The sequence below is a fragment of the Myodes glareolus genome, chromosome 6 (genome assembly GCF_982192425.1).
Source record: "Myodes glareolus chromosome 6, mMyoGla1.1, whole genome shotgun sequence".
In the NCBI taxonomy this organism is placed as follows: Eukaryota; Metazoa; Chordata; class Mammalia; order Rodentia; family Cricetidae; genus Myodes; species Myodes glareolus.
The window spans coordinates 102,828,053-102,843,702 of NC_142031.1; the positions used below are offsets into that span (position 1 = coordinate 102,828,053).

General features: G+C 42.6%; 1 protein-coding gene across 1 annotated transcript; it reads left to right on the top strand.

Moving 5' to 3' along the window:
- Positions 1-315: 315 nt before the first annotated feature.
- Sf3b6 (splicing factor 3b subunit 6) lies at positions 316-6,376 on the top strand. The gene is made up of 4 exons (XM_048436674.3): positions 316-566; positions 1,839-1,957; positions 5,832-5,970; positions 6,103-6,376. The coding sequence occupies exons 1-4, from the start codon at positions 537-539 to the stop codon at positions 6,190-6,192; spliced, it is 378 nt and encodes a 125-aa protein (XP_048292631.1). The 5' UTR covers positions 316-536; the 3' UTR covers positions 6,193-6,376.
- The last annotated feature ends 9,274 nt before the right edge of the window (positions 6,377-15,650 follow it).

Consider the following 15,650-nt stretch of genomic DNA (forward strand, 5'->3'; position numbering starts at 1 on the left):
ATGGGGGAGGGGGGAGTCCGGACCATCAGGCGGATGGGCGACCCGAGATTCAGGCCCAGGACCACCGCTCTGGTTAAGGGTCAGATTCAGAAATCTGTAGGATGCTCTAAGCACGCTGCGAGCGCACCACGCCCACCTCCGCGTCCGCCCGCAGCGCCTCGCCGCAGCCCCGTGGGGCGTGCCCCTCTAATAGACCCCGCCCCGCCCCTCAGTTCTCCAGCCCCGCCCCTTCAAACAGAAACACCTCCCTCCCCGTAGCCTTCGCCACGCCCTTTCCTGTCCGTTCTCCGGAAGCGTCTTGGAGCTTGCCTTTTCGCCTTCCGGTCTGAGGACGCACTCGGTAGTTTGGTCTGGAACCTCTTTTCGAGGACGTCGACACGGCGTAGTTTGAGGCGCGGGCTTCCCGGCAGCGCTGTGACAGCTTCCGGCGCTGCCTGGCTGTTGACACTGTGTCTGGCGCCGTGTCGCCCTCGACGGCAACCGAGCTTTAGAGACACTCAGAGGAATCCCACGGTAACTTCCCACAGCTCGCCAAGATGGCGATGCAAGCGGCCAAGAGGGCGAATGTGAGTACCCGCTTTCCGCTCGAATGGGAAACGATCGCGATGCTTGACTGTGGCAGCGTGTGTGTGTGTGTGAGAGTTCTTGTCCTCCGCCGATAGGCGGGGAAACCCGTTGCCTGTTGGGTCAGAGGAGTGTGTCCCCTGGCCTTATCCTCCGCGGTGCGTTCCTTGGGCGACTTTTCGCCCCACCCACCCCTATTGAGAGCCCCCTGGTATCACTGACAGCGTAAATTCTACAATCTCTGCTGCTTGACTCACCTAGGACCAGGCGTTAGGACCTCCTGAGTCTAACAAGTCGATAGCACAGTCTTCCTCAGTAACTCAGTACTCAGTACCCAGTACACTACCAGGTGGAGCCTGGGATTTTTTCTTCTCATGTAGAAAGAACTCTGCTAATCTAAATATAAACTCTGTTAATATTTAAGCACCTGCCGTGCCTCTGGTTTTGCAGATGGGAAGCAGTTCTTCAGTTGTATTTGTTCAACACCTACTGTGTGCCACATGCCATTGTTAAGTGCTGGGGACAAAACAGTGGATTAAATAAAAACTCATTCTTATGTTCTACTGTTGGCAGCGAGTGAAGTGTTACGCCAACATCTTTAAGAAAAAAATAGAGAGTAGGCAACGGTTAAAACTTATAATTACACCCAAACAAAGACAGATAATTGACCATTGGATAGGCTGATGAAGATTTTGGCTATGTTGATCATTTGAATCATTTCGATGAATAAAAACTTGGTTCCTATAGGATGAAAAAATGGTGGGAATTAAGAAAAAGAAAACTACAAAGAGTTGGTCCTCTCTAATACCTAGCCCCCTGTGCACACTAAAAAGGCAGTTAGTAACTATTTGATGAGTAAGTGAAGAGGACTCCAGTGTTCTGTTTCCTATGGGCGTTGGGAGGACCAGGTTGGCTGCTCACGTAAGGACTAGAAACTGGTTGCCAGGGAAACCTGTAAGAACAAGAGAGAGAAGTCATTGCCGCAGGTCAAGACATAAGAAAGCTTATGAGTGGGATTTTACCCTCTTTTCTTTCCCAGGGGAATGAAGGAGAGTAAAGCGGGAGATACTTGTTAAATGGAGAGGCCAAAAGCCTCAGTTTCAGTTCCTGCTTAGAGTCTCCCTCTATGTGGTGCTCTGTTGTTTTTTGAAGAACATGACCACTTTGAATAGCATCAGATTATAGTTCTTATTCTTGGAGTCTTATTTTACATCATTGAGTTCTTAATAACAGCACTGCTCCTTCAGTATAATGACACATGTTTCTCATTTTAGATTCGCCTCCCACCTGAAGTAAATCGAATTTTATATATAAGGAATTTGCCATATAAAATCACAGCAGAAGAAATGTATGATATATTTGGCAAATATGGACCCATTCGTCAAATCAGAGTGTAAGTCCTTTTTTTTTTTTTTTGAGACAGGGTTTCCTTGTAGCTTCGGTGCCTGTTCTGGAGCTAGCTCTTGTAGACCAATCTGGCCTCCAACTCACAGAGATCCACCTGTCTCTGCCTCTTGAGTGCTGGGATTAAAGGCGTGTGCCACCACTGCAGAGTATAAGTCTTACTGAGACTTGAAATGTCCCTTAAAGAGAATGGTTGCCTAATCTCTAATTTCAGAATTATGGCTGGCAGCAAGACTGCTGTGTGGAATGTAGTGATATGTCTGTTTCACAGTGAGACTACCAAGGCCCTTCGTAAAAGACCTTTCTAGTACCATGGAGTGTTTAGTGATAAAATCTTCTAACCCTGAACTGAACTGTTAAACTATCTATACAGTACCTGAACTTGTGCAATTTAAGGATTTCTCTGAAAGGATTTATATATAAGTTTTCGTGTGTGTGTGTGTGTGTGTGTGTGTGTGTGTGTGTGTGTGTGCTGCCTGTATGTATACCCACACACCAGAAGAGGGCATCAGATCTCATTACAGATGGTTGTGAGCCATCATGTGGTTGCTGGGAATTGAACTCAGGACCTCTGGAAGAGCAGCCAGTGCTCTTAACCTCTGAGCCATCGCTCCAGCCCTATATATAAGTTTTTTTTTGAAGCGAGCATAGAGATGCAGTGCCTATAATCTCAGCACTTCAGAGGTAGAGTCAAGAGTTCAAGGTCATTTTCATTTATACAGTGATTTTGAGGTCAGTCTGGACTTCTTTAGACCCTGTCTCAAAGCAAGCAAAAAAAATTTTTTTTTTCTTTTTATAACTTGAAAACCCCTTGTTGGCTTTAGCACTTATGAGAGCCTGAGGACTTTGCTTTTGAATGATCTCCATCTCTCCTAGAAATAAACTCATTACTGGAAATACGTCATCATTAACAGCTGAATGAAGGTGAAAACTAAGTACTATAGAACAGCTGTTCTTTAGAAGGTCTGGGTCCTCTGAGCAACTGCTGGGAGCTTTGGACTTCCTACAGGTTACATTTTGTGTATATTTTAAGGGATGTGAGAACTCTAGGTTCTTCTAAGTACTAAGAATAATATGTAGATATCCTCTGATTTGGGAGCCAGGGAACAAGAGTCTACCATTAAAGCTGCCTGGCTTTTTGGGTTTTTCTTCATCTGTAAAATAATCTTGGAAGTGGTTGTTGTTTTTGTGTGTTTGTTTTTTTTGTTGTTGTTGTTATTTGAGACAGGGTTTCTCTATGTAATCCTGGATATCCTGGAACTCACTCTGTAGACCAGGTTGGCCTCAAATTCACAGAGATCTGCCTGCCTCTGCCTCCTGAATTCTGGAACTAAAGACGAGCACCATCATTGCCAGGCTGCCCTTTGGTTTTCAATGTGGAGGCAGTGTGATAAATTGATTAGATTGATTGTTAGACCTTGGTTAAGTTACTAACAGAGCACTTTCAAGTTCATTGAAACTGGGCAGAACATTTCATCTATCTGGGCTTCAGTCCTCTATGAGAGACTTAGCTTGGATCAAATTATGCAATCTGTATATATCAGAGTTGCTAGCTTTGCAATGTGCGTTAGTCACCAGTCTCCTTAGAACTTCTGTCCATTCCTTAGTTACTATGACTTAATAACTAAGTTACTGTAACTTAGTTATCTTAGTTACTACTAAGGCCTAGTAGTTAATATGTGATTGTGCTATTGCCCATGAACTTATCTGTATTATCGGCAGAGTGAGTGTTTTTTAAAAAAACATATACTATAGGACAATGATACTGAGATCAATATGTGATGTAAACTTCTAACCCTAATTTTAAGTTATCATTTACAGTTTTAAAATGAATATTAGAAATGTTGTAACTTTAAAAATATGTATCTTACCATTTTACTAAAAGTTGATTTTTTCCTCCAAAGCATTGAATATAATATTTTTCTGTTTTTCAAGTCTACCTATAGTTGAAATATCATCTATTTACAACATTTATACTATAGTTGTTCATATTCATGATATTTATCTTCATTAGTTTTCTCAATAAGAGATATATACAGGTAATATTACACACAGTTAGCAGTGTGTATATGTGTGCATGTAATAAGAATTAATGAAAAAGAAACCATGGATTTGAAAGAATGCAAGGAGGGATTCAGGGAAAGGTTTGGAGGGAGGAAAAGGAAGCAAGAGATATTGTAAATGTATTATAATTTCTAAAATAAAAAATATGTATCTATTCAAAAGAAGAAAAAAAATATGTGATGTAAAGTAGCTGAAGCTAGAAAGGGTAAATTGTGTGATGAGGTTTTTCATTCCTGTTTGCCAGCAGTCAGGAAAATGTTGCTGAGCTTAGTGTGTAATACATGGCACATTGTAAGTGCATGCTTTAAAAATTCAAATTATAGTGTAGATTTCAGGGTATGAGGCTGATAATGAGGGACCCCTGAAATGGAGAATGTTTCAAATCAGGCCAAAGGCTGGGTATATATAGCTCGGTAGTAGGACACTTATCTAGTATGTGAAGGACTGCAGTTTACTCCCTCAAAATTAAAAAAAAGGGAATATGATTAGGCTTTGTTCCTACTGCAGTTCCTGAGATGAGACTGGGGAAGAGGATGAATGTATGAAGGAATTAATAGGAGAGAGGGAAGGCTGTGAGCTGCCTCAAGCAAGTAAAGGCTCCACTGGGAACCCAAAGTGGCAGGACGGTCAAACTTTGGGCAGGAACCCAAAGTGGTAAAAGTCATCCTCCGGCATCCACGCCCACGCTGTGGCACATGTTGTGCCCTATGTGTATGTACACACAGTAATAATAGAGTCATGTTTTTAAATGGGAGGAAGTAGATCTCTACCTCTCAGATGTATGTTGTAGGGCACTGTGTAATATAATATGCAGCATCACTTTTGAGCTGGGTAGGGTGGTCTGTACCTGGAATCAGCACTTAGAAGGCTAAAGTGAGTAGACTGAGTTTGAGGCCAGCCTACGCTGCATTTGGAGATCCTGTCTGGAAAAAAAGAAAGGAAAAAAAAAACCTTACCTTTGCCCTTAAGGAAATGGAGACTCTTTTATTCCCCCTTTGGACAGTTCTCAACTTCCATACCTAATACAATCCTGAAAATGATTAGGCTGTTAATAATAGTTATATATGCCAAGAGAATAAAAATTATAAAATCTCTCTTGAGGTGGGACATGGCAATGCACTGGAGACAGGCAGGAAGATGACAAGTTCTAGGCAGGCCAGCCTAGACCACATAGGGAGCCCTTGTCTAAAACAAACAGACATTCCCTGTGAGATCCAGGCAACTTAGCAGGAGTTCATTCACTGGCACTGCACTCTGACCACACCCATCGCAGGCTCACTGTGTCTCACAGCCATGTGCAGGCACAGTGCTGACTCCTGCCTTTTGTTGTTGTTGGATTTTGAGATGGTCACTTAGTGTAACTGCTCTGGCTAACCTGGAACTTACTATGTAGACTAAGCTGGCTTGTGTGCTTTCTGTCTCTTTCTCTCTCTCTCTGGTTTTTTGAGACAGGGTTTCTCAGTGTAGTTTTAGAGCCTGTCCTAGAACTCACTCTGTAGCCCAGGCTGGCCTTGAACTCACAGTGATCTGCCTGCTTCTGCCTCCCAAGTGCTGGGATGGAAGGCGTATACTACAGTGCCCTTGGGTACAATTTTGTGCTCATGCATATGCAGCTTCACTCTTAGTCCTTGAGATATTTCATTTCAAAACACATTAATTTAAAAAATTATAGGCATTAGGTAGTGGTGGCAAACACCTTTACTACCAACACTCAGTGCGAAAACAAAACCCAGTTACAGGTTTAGAAAAACTGAAAATTGTCGATGCTTTGGTAAATGTGTCTTCTATCTGTCCTGCAGAGGAAATACACCTGAGACCAGAGGAACAGCATATGTGGTTTATGAAGATATTTTTGATGCTAAGAATGCATGTGACCATCTATCGGGATTCAACGTGTGTAACAGATACCTCGTGGTTTTGTACTATAATGCTAACCGGGTAAGTACAGCCCATTCAGAGCGGCACTGGCTCTGGGTGGGGTGTGGTGTTGTTTCTCTTAGCTCATGCCACTGGTGAACTCCTTTAGCTGTAGTCAGCACCCATTAACTGTGGTGCTTGTCACATTTGCAGGCATTCCAGAAGATGGATACCAAGAAGAAGGAGGAGCAGCTCAAGCTTCTCAAGGAAAAGTATGGCATCAACACAGATCCCCCAAAATGAACTCAGGGATTTCACTCTGAATATGCCCATGTGTGGCTCCCAGTTACCTTTTTTCTCTTTAGTGCATACTGAATATTGTAATTTCTTGTTTGAGACCTAGAATCTGAGAATGACTTGTTTGAAACTTATCTAAGCATTTGAATATATTATGTTAATAAACTAATAGCTTTTGTAAAACTTGTCAGTATTTTCTCCTTTTTTTCTTTTTTCTTTTGTTGGGGGTGGGGAGTTTGAGACAGTGTTTCTCTGTGTAGCCCTGGCTGTCCTGAAAGTAGCCCTGTAGATCAGGTTGGTCTCAAACTCACAGAGATCTCCCGAGTGGTGGGATTAAAGGTGTGTGCCACCAACCAACCAACCAGGGTCTTCTCTTAAATTTCCCACTTCTGTTTAATACCAGGGAAAAAAGCAGAACAGGAGAACCACATGCAGGATTGTAGTTGAGCCTGGACACTGAGGGCATCGATAACAGTAGCTTGGAGAGGGAGGTGTTATTGTTTGTTTGTTTATTTTTATTTTTACTTTTTTTTTGAGACAGGGTTTCTCTGTAGCTTTGGAACCTGTCCTGGAACTAGCTCTTGTAGACCAGGCTGGCCTCAAACTCACAGAGATCCGCCTGCCTCTGCCTCCCAAGTGATAGGATTAAAGGCGTGCGCCACCACCGCCTGGCTTGTCTATATTTATTTGTTGTGTATATATGTGTTCAAATGCACACATGTAGGATCAGCATGACTGGTAGGAATTGCTTCTCTTTTTCCACCATTTGGGTATTGGAGATTGAACTCAGGCTTGATAGCAAATACCTTTACCAAATCCTGCGCCATCAAAGGAACTTGTAGACTTGTCTTTTTGTTTTGTTTTTTGAGACAGTGTCTCTCCATGTAGACCATGCTGGCCTCCAATCGTAGATGGCCCGTTTCTGCCTTCTAAGTGCTGGGATTAAAGGTGTGCATCACCACATCCAGCCCAGACTTGTCATTTTTAGTTAGTAACAGCCTACTGAGGAAGCATGAGGACACCAAAGCCAGGAAAAGCTAGTATAGTGTACGGCTGTAATCCCAGCACTTGGGAAGCTGAAGTGGAATCACCATGAGTTTAAGACCTTCCCTAGGCTATGTAGTAAGTTCTGGGCCAGTCTCAGCCTGGGTTACAGAGTAAGGCCCTATCTCAAAAGACAAAGGCAGACATGAGAGGACTTTCAAGAGCTACAGAGAGCCAGACAGCTGCCAGTGTGGCAGCCCTTGTCCTTACAGCAGAGGTCTGTCACAGGTGATGGCTTAGAGAACAGTGGCTTTTGGGGGGGGGCAGCTTATTAGGAATTTGAGAGCACTATTTAGGTACCTGGCCAAGACTGAACTTTTTTTTAAAAAAAAGATTTATTTATTGTGTATACAATGTTATGCCTGCACTCTAGAAGAGGACACCACATCTCATTATAGATGGTTGTGAACCACCATGTGATTGCTGGGAATTGAACTCAGGACCTTTGCAAGAACAGTCAGTGCTCTTAACCGCTGAGCCACCTCTCCAGCCCCCTGAACTTAACGTAGCTTTTCCCTTATTAACTATATATATTTTGAACTTAGCTCACAAGATGGCTTTGCCATATATAAAATACTTAATCTTAGGAGTTTCCGTGACATGGGAAGAGTGTAATAATTGTCACATTCATTGTGGCTTGGCAGCTTGGGGGAAGACAGTTATAAATTTTCTTTTTATAGTTTGGGCACAGGCCAAATCGAGAAGTGTGGACTGATTGTTCTGTAAACCTAGAACCTAGAGTCGCTTTGAAGTCTACTCAGACTGACTAGTATTGACAGACAAAGGTATCTCCTACTTTTAAATGCACTTACAGCTGTCATTATTTTTAAGAAAACAGGCTACTTTTTAGTTTTTGTAATGTCTTTTCAGAGCTTCCTCAGGAATGATTTATTATTCTTGAGTAACTTTTGAAAGCTCTGTAAGAAGGAATGCCCCTTTTTGTTGTTTTGTTTTTGTTTTTTCAAGATGGAGTCTCTCTGTGTATCAGCTCTGGCTGTCTGGGAACCCACTCTGTAGACCAGGCTGGACTCAAACTCAGAGGTCTGCCTGCCTCTACATCCTGAGTCCTGGGATTAAAGGTGTGCGCCACCACAGGCAGTAAAAAGCCATTTCTAAGAGGGGTGGGCAGATAAAAAGTAGCTGTCACTTCCTTATGAGTGCCTTTCTGGTTTCCTTACTAATTTCATAGTGTAATGCATGCTGTGGCTTAGGTGTTTGCAGATGTAAAAGGTGTTCTGAAAGACTTCTTTGTCAGGGGAAAACTGAAATTAGACTTATTTCAGAGTGATGTCTCCCAGTGGCAGGCCAGCTTGCCTCTAATGGTGTTAATAAACAAGGAAATCCCTTCTATTAGCAATTATAAACAGTGTCATTCAGATTATATTTTTGTTAGCTGAATTTCGTGACCCAAAGTTAAAAGAGTTTTAAAACTAGGGCTGGGGTTAGAGTTCGATGAGAGAGGGCTTTCTAAGCCAGGTGCTGGGTTTGACCCCAGCACTGCAGAAAACAAATGCCTTTCGACTGTTTGGAATTCTGTCATTTAGTTACAAGAACTTAGACTCAGGACAGACATTGAGTCACTCTGTAGGAAGTACGTTGTGAAATCTGAGGCTCTAGTTGATGATTGTCTTCTGCACCAGGCATCTGAAGTTCAGTTTTCAAAACCAAGTTTAAGAGTATAAGGGACGAAGTTGGACATGGTGGCACACACCTATAATCCAAGCTCTCGAGAGGCAGGGGCAGGAGAATCATACATTTGAGGCCAGTGTAGGCTGCACAGTGAACACTGTCTCAAAGGACAGAAAGTGCAGTGAATAAATCATGTCCACATGGTCTCCTGTGCACGTCTTTCCAGCTTACTTGACTTTGAGTGAGGCTGTGTCTGAAGGCTCTAACAGCCTACGAGATGCATTGAGTAGCAGTGTGAAAACAGCGACAGGATACAGATCTTATAACTGGCCTATGGCTTACCCACCTTTAGTGGCTCTCTCAAGACAACTCTGGCATGTGTCAATTTTCTACATCAGCTTCCAAAGACTTGAGAAAGCTGTCATTTCTCAGCTTACCTGTAAAGCCTTTATACCCCTCAGGTGTTAGCCAATAGGTGTTTGCATTATTAGGTTTCTTAGTAGCTGTTATTTTAGCCAATTGCCACCCAAGCTATACTACTATGGACAGATTTGTGTGGCCTGTTGGAACCATTTGGAGTCCCTGGCCTCCAGCTGCTCTTCCCTGCTAGAAACCTTTACTTTCCTTCTGATTTGAGTTACTGAAAGCTGTGTCAAAGTTGTTTACCAGCACTGCTTCACAAGCACGTGTTGCCTTAGCCTTGAGGATCAGAGGATAAGGTTTTCACCTGTTGGCCCAATTGACTATTTGGTATATAAGCATCCATGGTGCTATTGAATAAAGGGCTTCTTACCAGTGACTAGAGGTTCGTGTCTCTGTCTCTCTGTCTCTGTATGTTTCAACCTCCAGCCCCTTGCCCAAAGCTCAGAAGCTCGCAAACTGTATGGTAGCGCATAGAGCGCAGGCAGGCGTTGTGTGCGGCAATGGTCCATGAAATAGTCTTTGGTGTCATTTTTGCTCATCCTGTTGGTGTTAACATCAGAAAGCATGGGTATGGCTTCTCTACAGCTGAGTTCCATCTGGTGAGGAAGCTCATCCCTCACTCTGCAGACATGAAGTTACGGGGTCACCCTAGGCGATCAAATCCCACAAGGGAATGCTAGGTTGCCCGGTTACTTCTGCAAAGGACCCCGTGAGGGTGAGTTTAGAAGGGTAATAGCTAATTTGCAAAGTTGCTTAGAGGATTTGTTTGTGATCATTTTATTTAAAAAGGAAAGCTAGACTTGGGTGGTATATACCTGTAAATTCCAGCAGTCAGGAATCTGAAGGAGTTCTAGGTCAGCCTGGGCTCTGAGACCCTGTTTCAAAACAAAATAAGACCAAAGGGATACGGAACAAGGTGCAGCATGAACAGTTGGCTCACATAGCTATTACTTACACTCTCTCAGCTGCTAGGAAGCCCCCTTTCGCTCCTTTGTCCCCAAGAGCAACAGGAGTGGAGCATCCTACGATTTCCCCAACAGACTGAGAGCTGGAGCCAGAGCTCAGATGTCACTGTCACTGTCAACCGTGACAGTGTCAACACTGTCAACCCACTGGGGCTGAGAAGTTTGGATTCCAAACAGTTCCAGAAATTTGAGTTGACTGGTTAGTAGCGTCCTGATGTTAACGCTCTAGCTGAATCGCTGTAGTGTGCATGCGCTCAAGTGCACAGAGGTCATAACTTCTTGGACAAGGATAAAACTTGGTAGGAAGACATCTGTGCCAGGAAGGGGACTAAGCACATTTACTTGAGTGACTCCTTAGCCAAATATTATCATAGTCTGTGGTACCTTCTATTTGTTTCTCCAAATGCCCATTTTTTTCTCCATAGAAGCACTTTTTCCACATCTGTTCTTCTCTTAACTCTGCATACAAATTTCCAGCTCTAGCTATTCAGAGAGTTTTCATCTGTATGCTCCTGTATGCATGTAGCTAAATCTTCACTACCCTCCTGTTATTTAACTTGTCTACTCTAGGATCATTTGCAGGTTCTCAAACCTGAGACCTCCATTGGCTGAGAAAAAAATGCTTTTTTTTAACAACTAATAAAGAAACAGACCACAGGCCTCTCAGGGGACCCTACTACCGAAGATCATAAGGATAAGGGCATGAAAACCACAGTGAGCACAGACTTCCCTTTCACAGACACGTGAAGATAGAGAGGACTGAACAAACCCCAAGATACGCATGTTGACCAGGTTTTTTGTCCACTTGACAAGCTGAAACCATTTGGGAAGAGGGAACTGCAATTGAGACAATGTTCCCACCAGATTAGTCTGTGGGAAAACAGACTTTTTTTCTTAGTATTTATTTACTTATGTATACAATATTCTGTCTGCATGTATGCCTGCAGGCCAGAAGAGGGCACCAGACCTCATTACAGATGGTTGTGAGCCACCATGTGGTTGCTAGGAATTGAACTCAGGACCTTTGGAAGAGCAGACAATGCTCTTAACTACTGAGCCTTCTCTCCAGCCCTGAAGCATTTTCTTGATTGATGGCTGGGGTTGGAGATCACTGTGGGTGGTGCCATCCCTGGGCAAGAGCCTGGCTGGTATAAGAAAGCAGGCTGAGCAAGCCCTGGGGAATAAGCCAGTAAGCTGCACCCTCCATGGCCTTTGCTTCAGTTCCTGTATCCAGGATCCTAACCTACTTTAAGTTTCTGCCCCTGACTTCCTTTGATAGACCTTACTAGGAATGGATAAGCCGAATTAACCCTTTGCTCCTTAAATTGTTTTTGGCCTTGGTGTTTTCATCACAGCGGGAGAAACCCTGAGACAATATGGTTCTACTGATGGGTAAGGCAACAGAGGAACAGAGCAAGGGAAATGAATAAGAAATGTGGTTGTTTTCCCACGGAGGGTTCCTGGGAAGCTGAAGCAGCTCAGTAGAAAGCTAAGGTGTATGTTTGATTGCTGACATTTCAGTTTGACAAAATTCCAACCTTTGAACCCAGGACTTGGATTATTGAAATGGAAGGCAGGTATATTTGCTTTCTATTTACAAATAACAGATTACTTAAAACAACACCTATCTCTTGGATCTGACAATCAGGATTTCACAATAGGTTAGGCAAATATGTCAGCCAGCTGGCCTCTTTGATGGCAGGTCTTATCTGAATCAGTTGTTTCCAAATAGATCCCAAGCACTGGTAGAATTGAGTTCCCTTGGATTACACCAGGTTCATGTGACTTTGCTGACTGACAGCTTGGGCCCCTTCCCATCCTCAAAGCCGGCTGCCATTTCTTCCTTTGTGAGACTCCCTCCCCGACACCCCCCTGACCCACCCTGCAAAGCCCTTCAAAGCAGATTCTTTTTAAGGAAAAAAAGTAAAATTACATTTCCTTTTTGTCTGTGTATGTGCAGGGGCTATGTGCTTGCTGCAGCGCACCTGCGAAGGTCGGCTGATGACTGGGTTCTCTCCTTTCGCTTTATAGTTAGTTACCCTGCATTGAAATCAGGTTAGCAGTCTGTGTGGCAGTCACCTTTACCCACTGAGCCATCTTGCTGGCCCAAGTTGAATCTTTCACAGACTGAAATGATCTCCCATTCCTGCCCTTTAAATGGCTAATGTAAGACTGCTCTAGCTTACTATTTTAGAGTCAACTCACTTGGAATGTTAATTAAGACTATAAAATTCTTCATTGACTATTGAGGAATTCTGGGAAAGAGAGCCATTGCCTTCAGATGTGTACACACTGGTAAGCACACCAGGCACCACTGGATGGCTCTGTGCCCATGGTAAGGCAGATGGCCCTGGTTAAACAGGGTACATAAAATAAAACAAGAGTATGGGAATGTGACCTGTAGGAGGATAAGGGGTTGGCAGGGGTGGGAGGGAGCTAAGAGAATGGAGGAGGAGGAATCATCAGGATGTATCTGCTGTACTTTTCATTTTTCCTGACTATGAAAACCCCCAAGACTAGAGAGAAGAGAATACAAAACTACTTTGTGTATATCATCAACTGGTGGCCAATCTTTGCTTCATTGATACTGCTTTTCCTTCCCCCTTTCTCATAAACTGTTCTTGAAACATATTTCAAAGAGCTAATTTGAAATTCACAAATAATTTCAGCTATATCTATGAAAAAGATGACTATATCTCCCAAGCAAACTTCCAATACTAATGTAGCCATCTTAGCAAGAAAGATGATGCTCTAAAAGGAACACTTGTGCCTCCTCCATAGCGATGTAAATGTGAAATGTCTCCCGTAAGCTCAGACACTTGAACACTTGGTCCCTAGCTTGGGGGGCTCTGGGAGGTGTGGCATTGCTAGAGGAATGTATGTCACTAGAGGTGAGCCTTGGGAATCAAAAGCCCCATGCTACTTCTACATCATTCTCTCTGCTTCATGCATGTGGATGGCGTGTGATCTCTCAACTCCTGCTCAGGCCACTGTGCCTGCCCATTGCTATGACTTCCCACCACGTTGGACTCTTATCCCTCTGGAATCCTAAGCCCAAATAAACTCTTCTATAATGTATCTTTGGTCATGATATTTTATCACAGAAACAGAAAAGTAACAAAAACACCCTCTCTTTGGCTGTCAGACTTCAAGGCACATGGAGTTTTCCCCAGGAGTCTAATGCTGGGAAAGGAAAGAGCTGGGCCCTGGTGCTAGCCAAAGGAGAATGCCATTTCTTAGAAAAGGGGTCACACCCAGTACAAACAACTTTCAGGAAAAGCTAGAAACCAGGAGATAAGACACAAATGGGTCAATGACAGCTAGGATTGCACCTTGACCAAGATTGATTGATTACTTATCCACACCCATTGCCCTCCACTTACACTAAACCTCAGGTCAGGACTTCAAAGATGGAATTAGGAGGTGTGGCACTGAGCGTCTATTTTGTTTTCTTCCCAGTGTGGTCACACTGAGTAAATCTGTGCCTGCTTTTCCTATTACTTGTCTGTTTAATTGGCCTATTGTGCACAGGTGGCAACATTTTTACCCTTAAAGCTCTGGTAACAACAGCAATAGAGAAGGTGATGAACTTGTGTCTCATGCATGCCAGACAAGAACTGTGTCTCCAGCCTATATTTCCTTAATTTCATGAAATATTCTGTCATTATTCAAATTCTCATGATTGTCTCATACTGGTTAGGGTAGGTCTTAATTCACATTGGCTTGTGTCCTCACAAGAGGAAATCTGGACTCACAAAGACACCAGTGATGCTTGCACACAAAAAGATGTGTGACCTTAAGACACAGATGGTCATGTGCAAGCAAATAAGGGAAACAGGATTTAACCACACTGATGTTGAACTTCAAGACTAAAATTTTGAGATACAAATTCCTATCATTTGCACCCAGTCTATGCTATTTTGTTATGACTGAAAATAGACTTATAATTTCTTTAAGTTAAACGATATTGCTATTGCTGTTTTCTTTATGGCTGACTCTCCATAGTGTCACCACCAGACTCTTCTGTCTTCCATGGTCTGTCTGGGTTTAAAGAATAAACCTGGAGGATAACTTAGTGGTTGATCTGTTGCCTAGTTTGTGGGAGACCCTGGATTTATCTTAACCCCACACAAAAAGTATAAACCATGCCAAATAATAGCAAATATTCTTGGCCACACAAGAAAGGAATACTAGTTCAAAATAAGTTACTTGATGACAAAATCCAGGTAATTAAAAGAACTTGTTATAAAAGGCTCTGGAAACAAGAAACAAAAGTATTGGTTCATTAAGCTCATTTTGTTTGGGTTATGTTGGTTTTGTAGTAAACTTTGAAATAAAAAGTTTGAGATCTTCATTTTGGTTTTTTGTTTTAACATTGCATTAGCTAGTCAAAAAAAAAAAAGCTATTGATTTTGTCTTTTTTATTTTGTACCCTAATAGTTTGCTCAAAGGCAGCTCCAGAGTTACCTGGCAGAGTCGACAGGATCTCTTCATTATAGAATCACACTGCCACAAATAGATACTTCTTCTTCTTAGTTCCTGTTCTTGTTCCAGTGGTAAAATACCATGACAAAAACAGCTTCAACCTCACAATCCAAGGTACAGTCTTTCATGGCAGGAACGTCCAGGCAACAAAGTTTGAGGCAGCTCATCACATTGTGTCTGCCTTCAGGAAACAGCTAGAAATGCCTCTTAGGACCCACCTTCCTTTTCCTGTTTTGTGTGGTTCCTGCCAAGGGAACTGTCTGGTTCATGGTCAGTGTGGGTCCTCCCACAATGAACACATCAAAGATCCCCCAGACATGTTAGGAGCCCCTATCCCAGGTGATTCTAGATTCTGGGACAATGACACCAACCATCACACTTTCCTATTGGTGGCCTTTGCATGTGTTTCTCTGGTCCTATTGCTCTGAGACTTAAAGCACTATATTGAAGAAGTCTAGACAAAATGGGTAGCTTTGAGCTTTTCTTTGTTTAGTATAATATGAATATAGGTTTATTGTTTATACCCCTCATTATATTGAGATTTGATCCTTTCTTGATTTATTTCTTCAAGGTTTTTATCATTTAAGGATGTTGGATTTTTTTCCCCTAAGATCTTCTATGTATCTGTTGAGATGATCGGAAAATTTCTCTCTTAAAAGTATCGATTCCCATGTATTTTGATATGTTCTTAATTTCAGTTTACAAGTATTTTGAGAAATTTTATACTTGTGTTCAGTAGAGAGATTGACTTATAATTATCTTGGCTGACAATGTGTGTGCTGTGTATTTTATCCGGTCTGGGTATTAGGGTTATACTGACTTTCTTGGAATATTTTTGTTAATTTTTGTTTTAAGATTTTGGTAGCATTGCTCTTCTTTCTAGTTTATGGAGGAGCTTGAAGGTTGATGTCAGTACTT

Bases quoted from the DNA above. Each gene is read 5' to 3' on its own strand.
- Sf3b6 (XM_048436674.3), top strand. From the start codon at position 537: ATGGCGATGCAAGCGGCCAAGAGGGCGAAT. The intron at 567-1,838 runs GTGAGTACCCGC...TTCTCATTTTAG, and splicing joins AAGCGGCCAAGAGGGCGAAT to ATTCGCCTCCCACCTGAAGT. The intron at 5,971-6,102 runs GTAAGTACAGCC...TCACATTTGCAG, and splicing joins TGTACTATAATGCTAACCGG to GCATTCCAGAAGATGGATAC.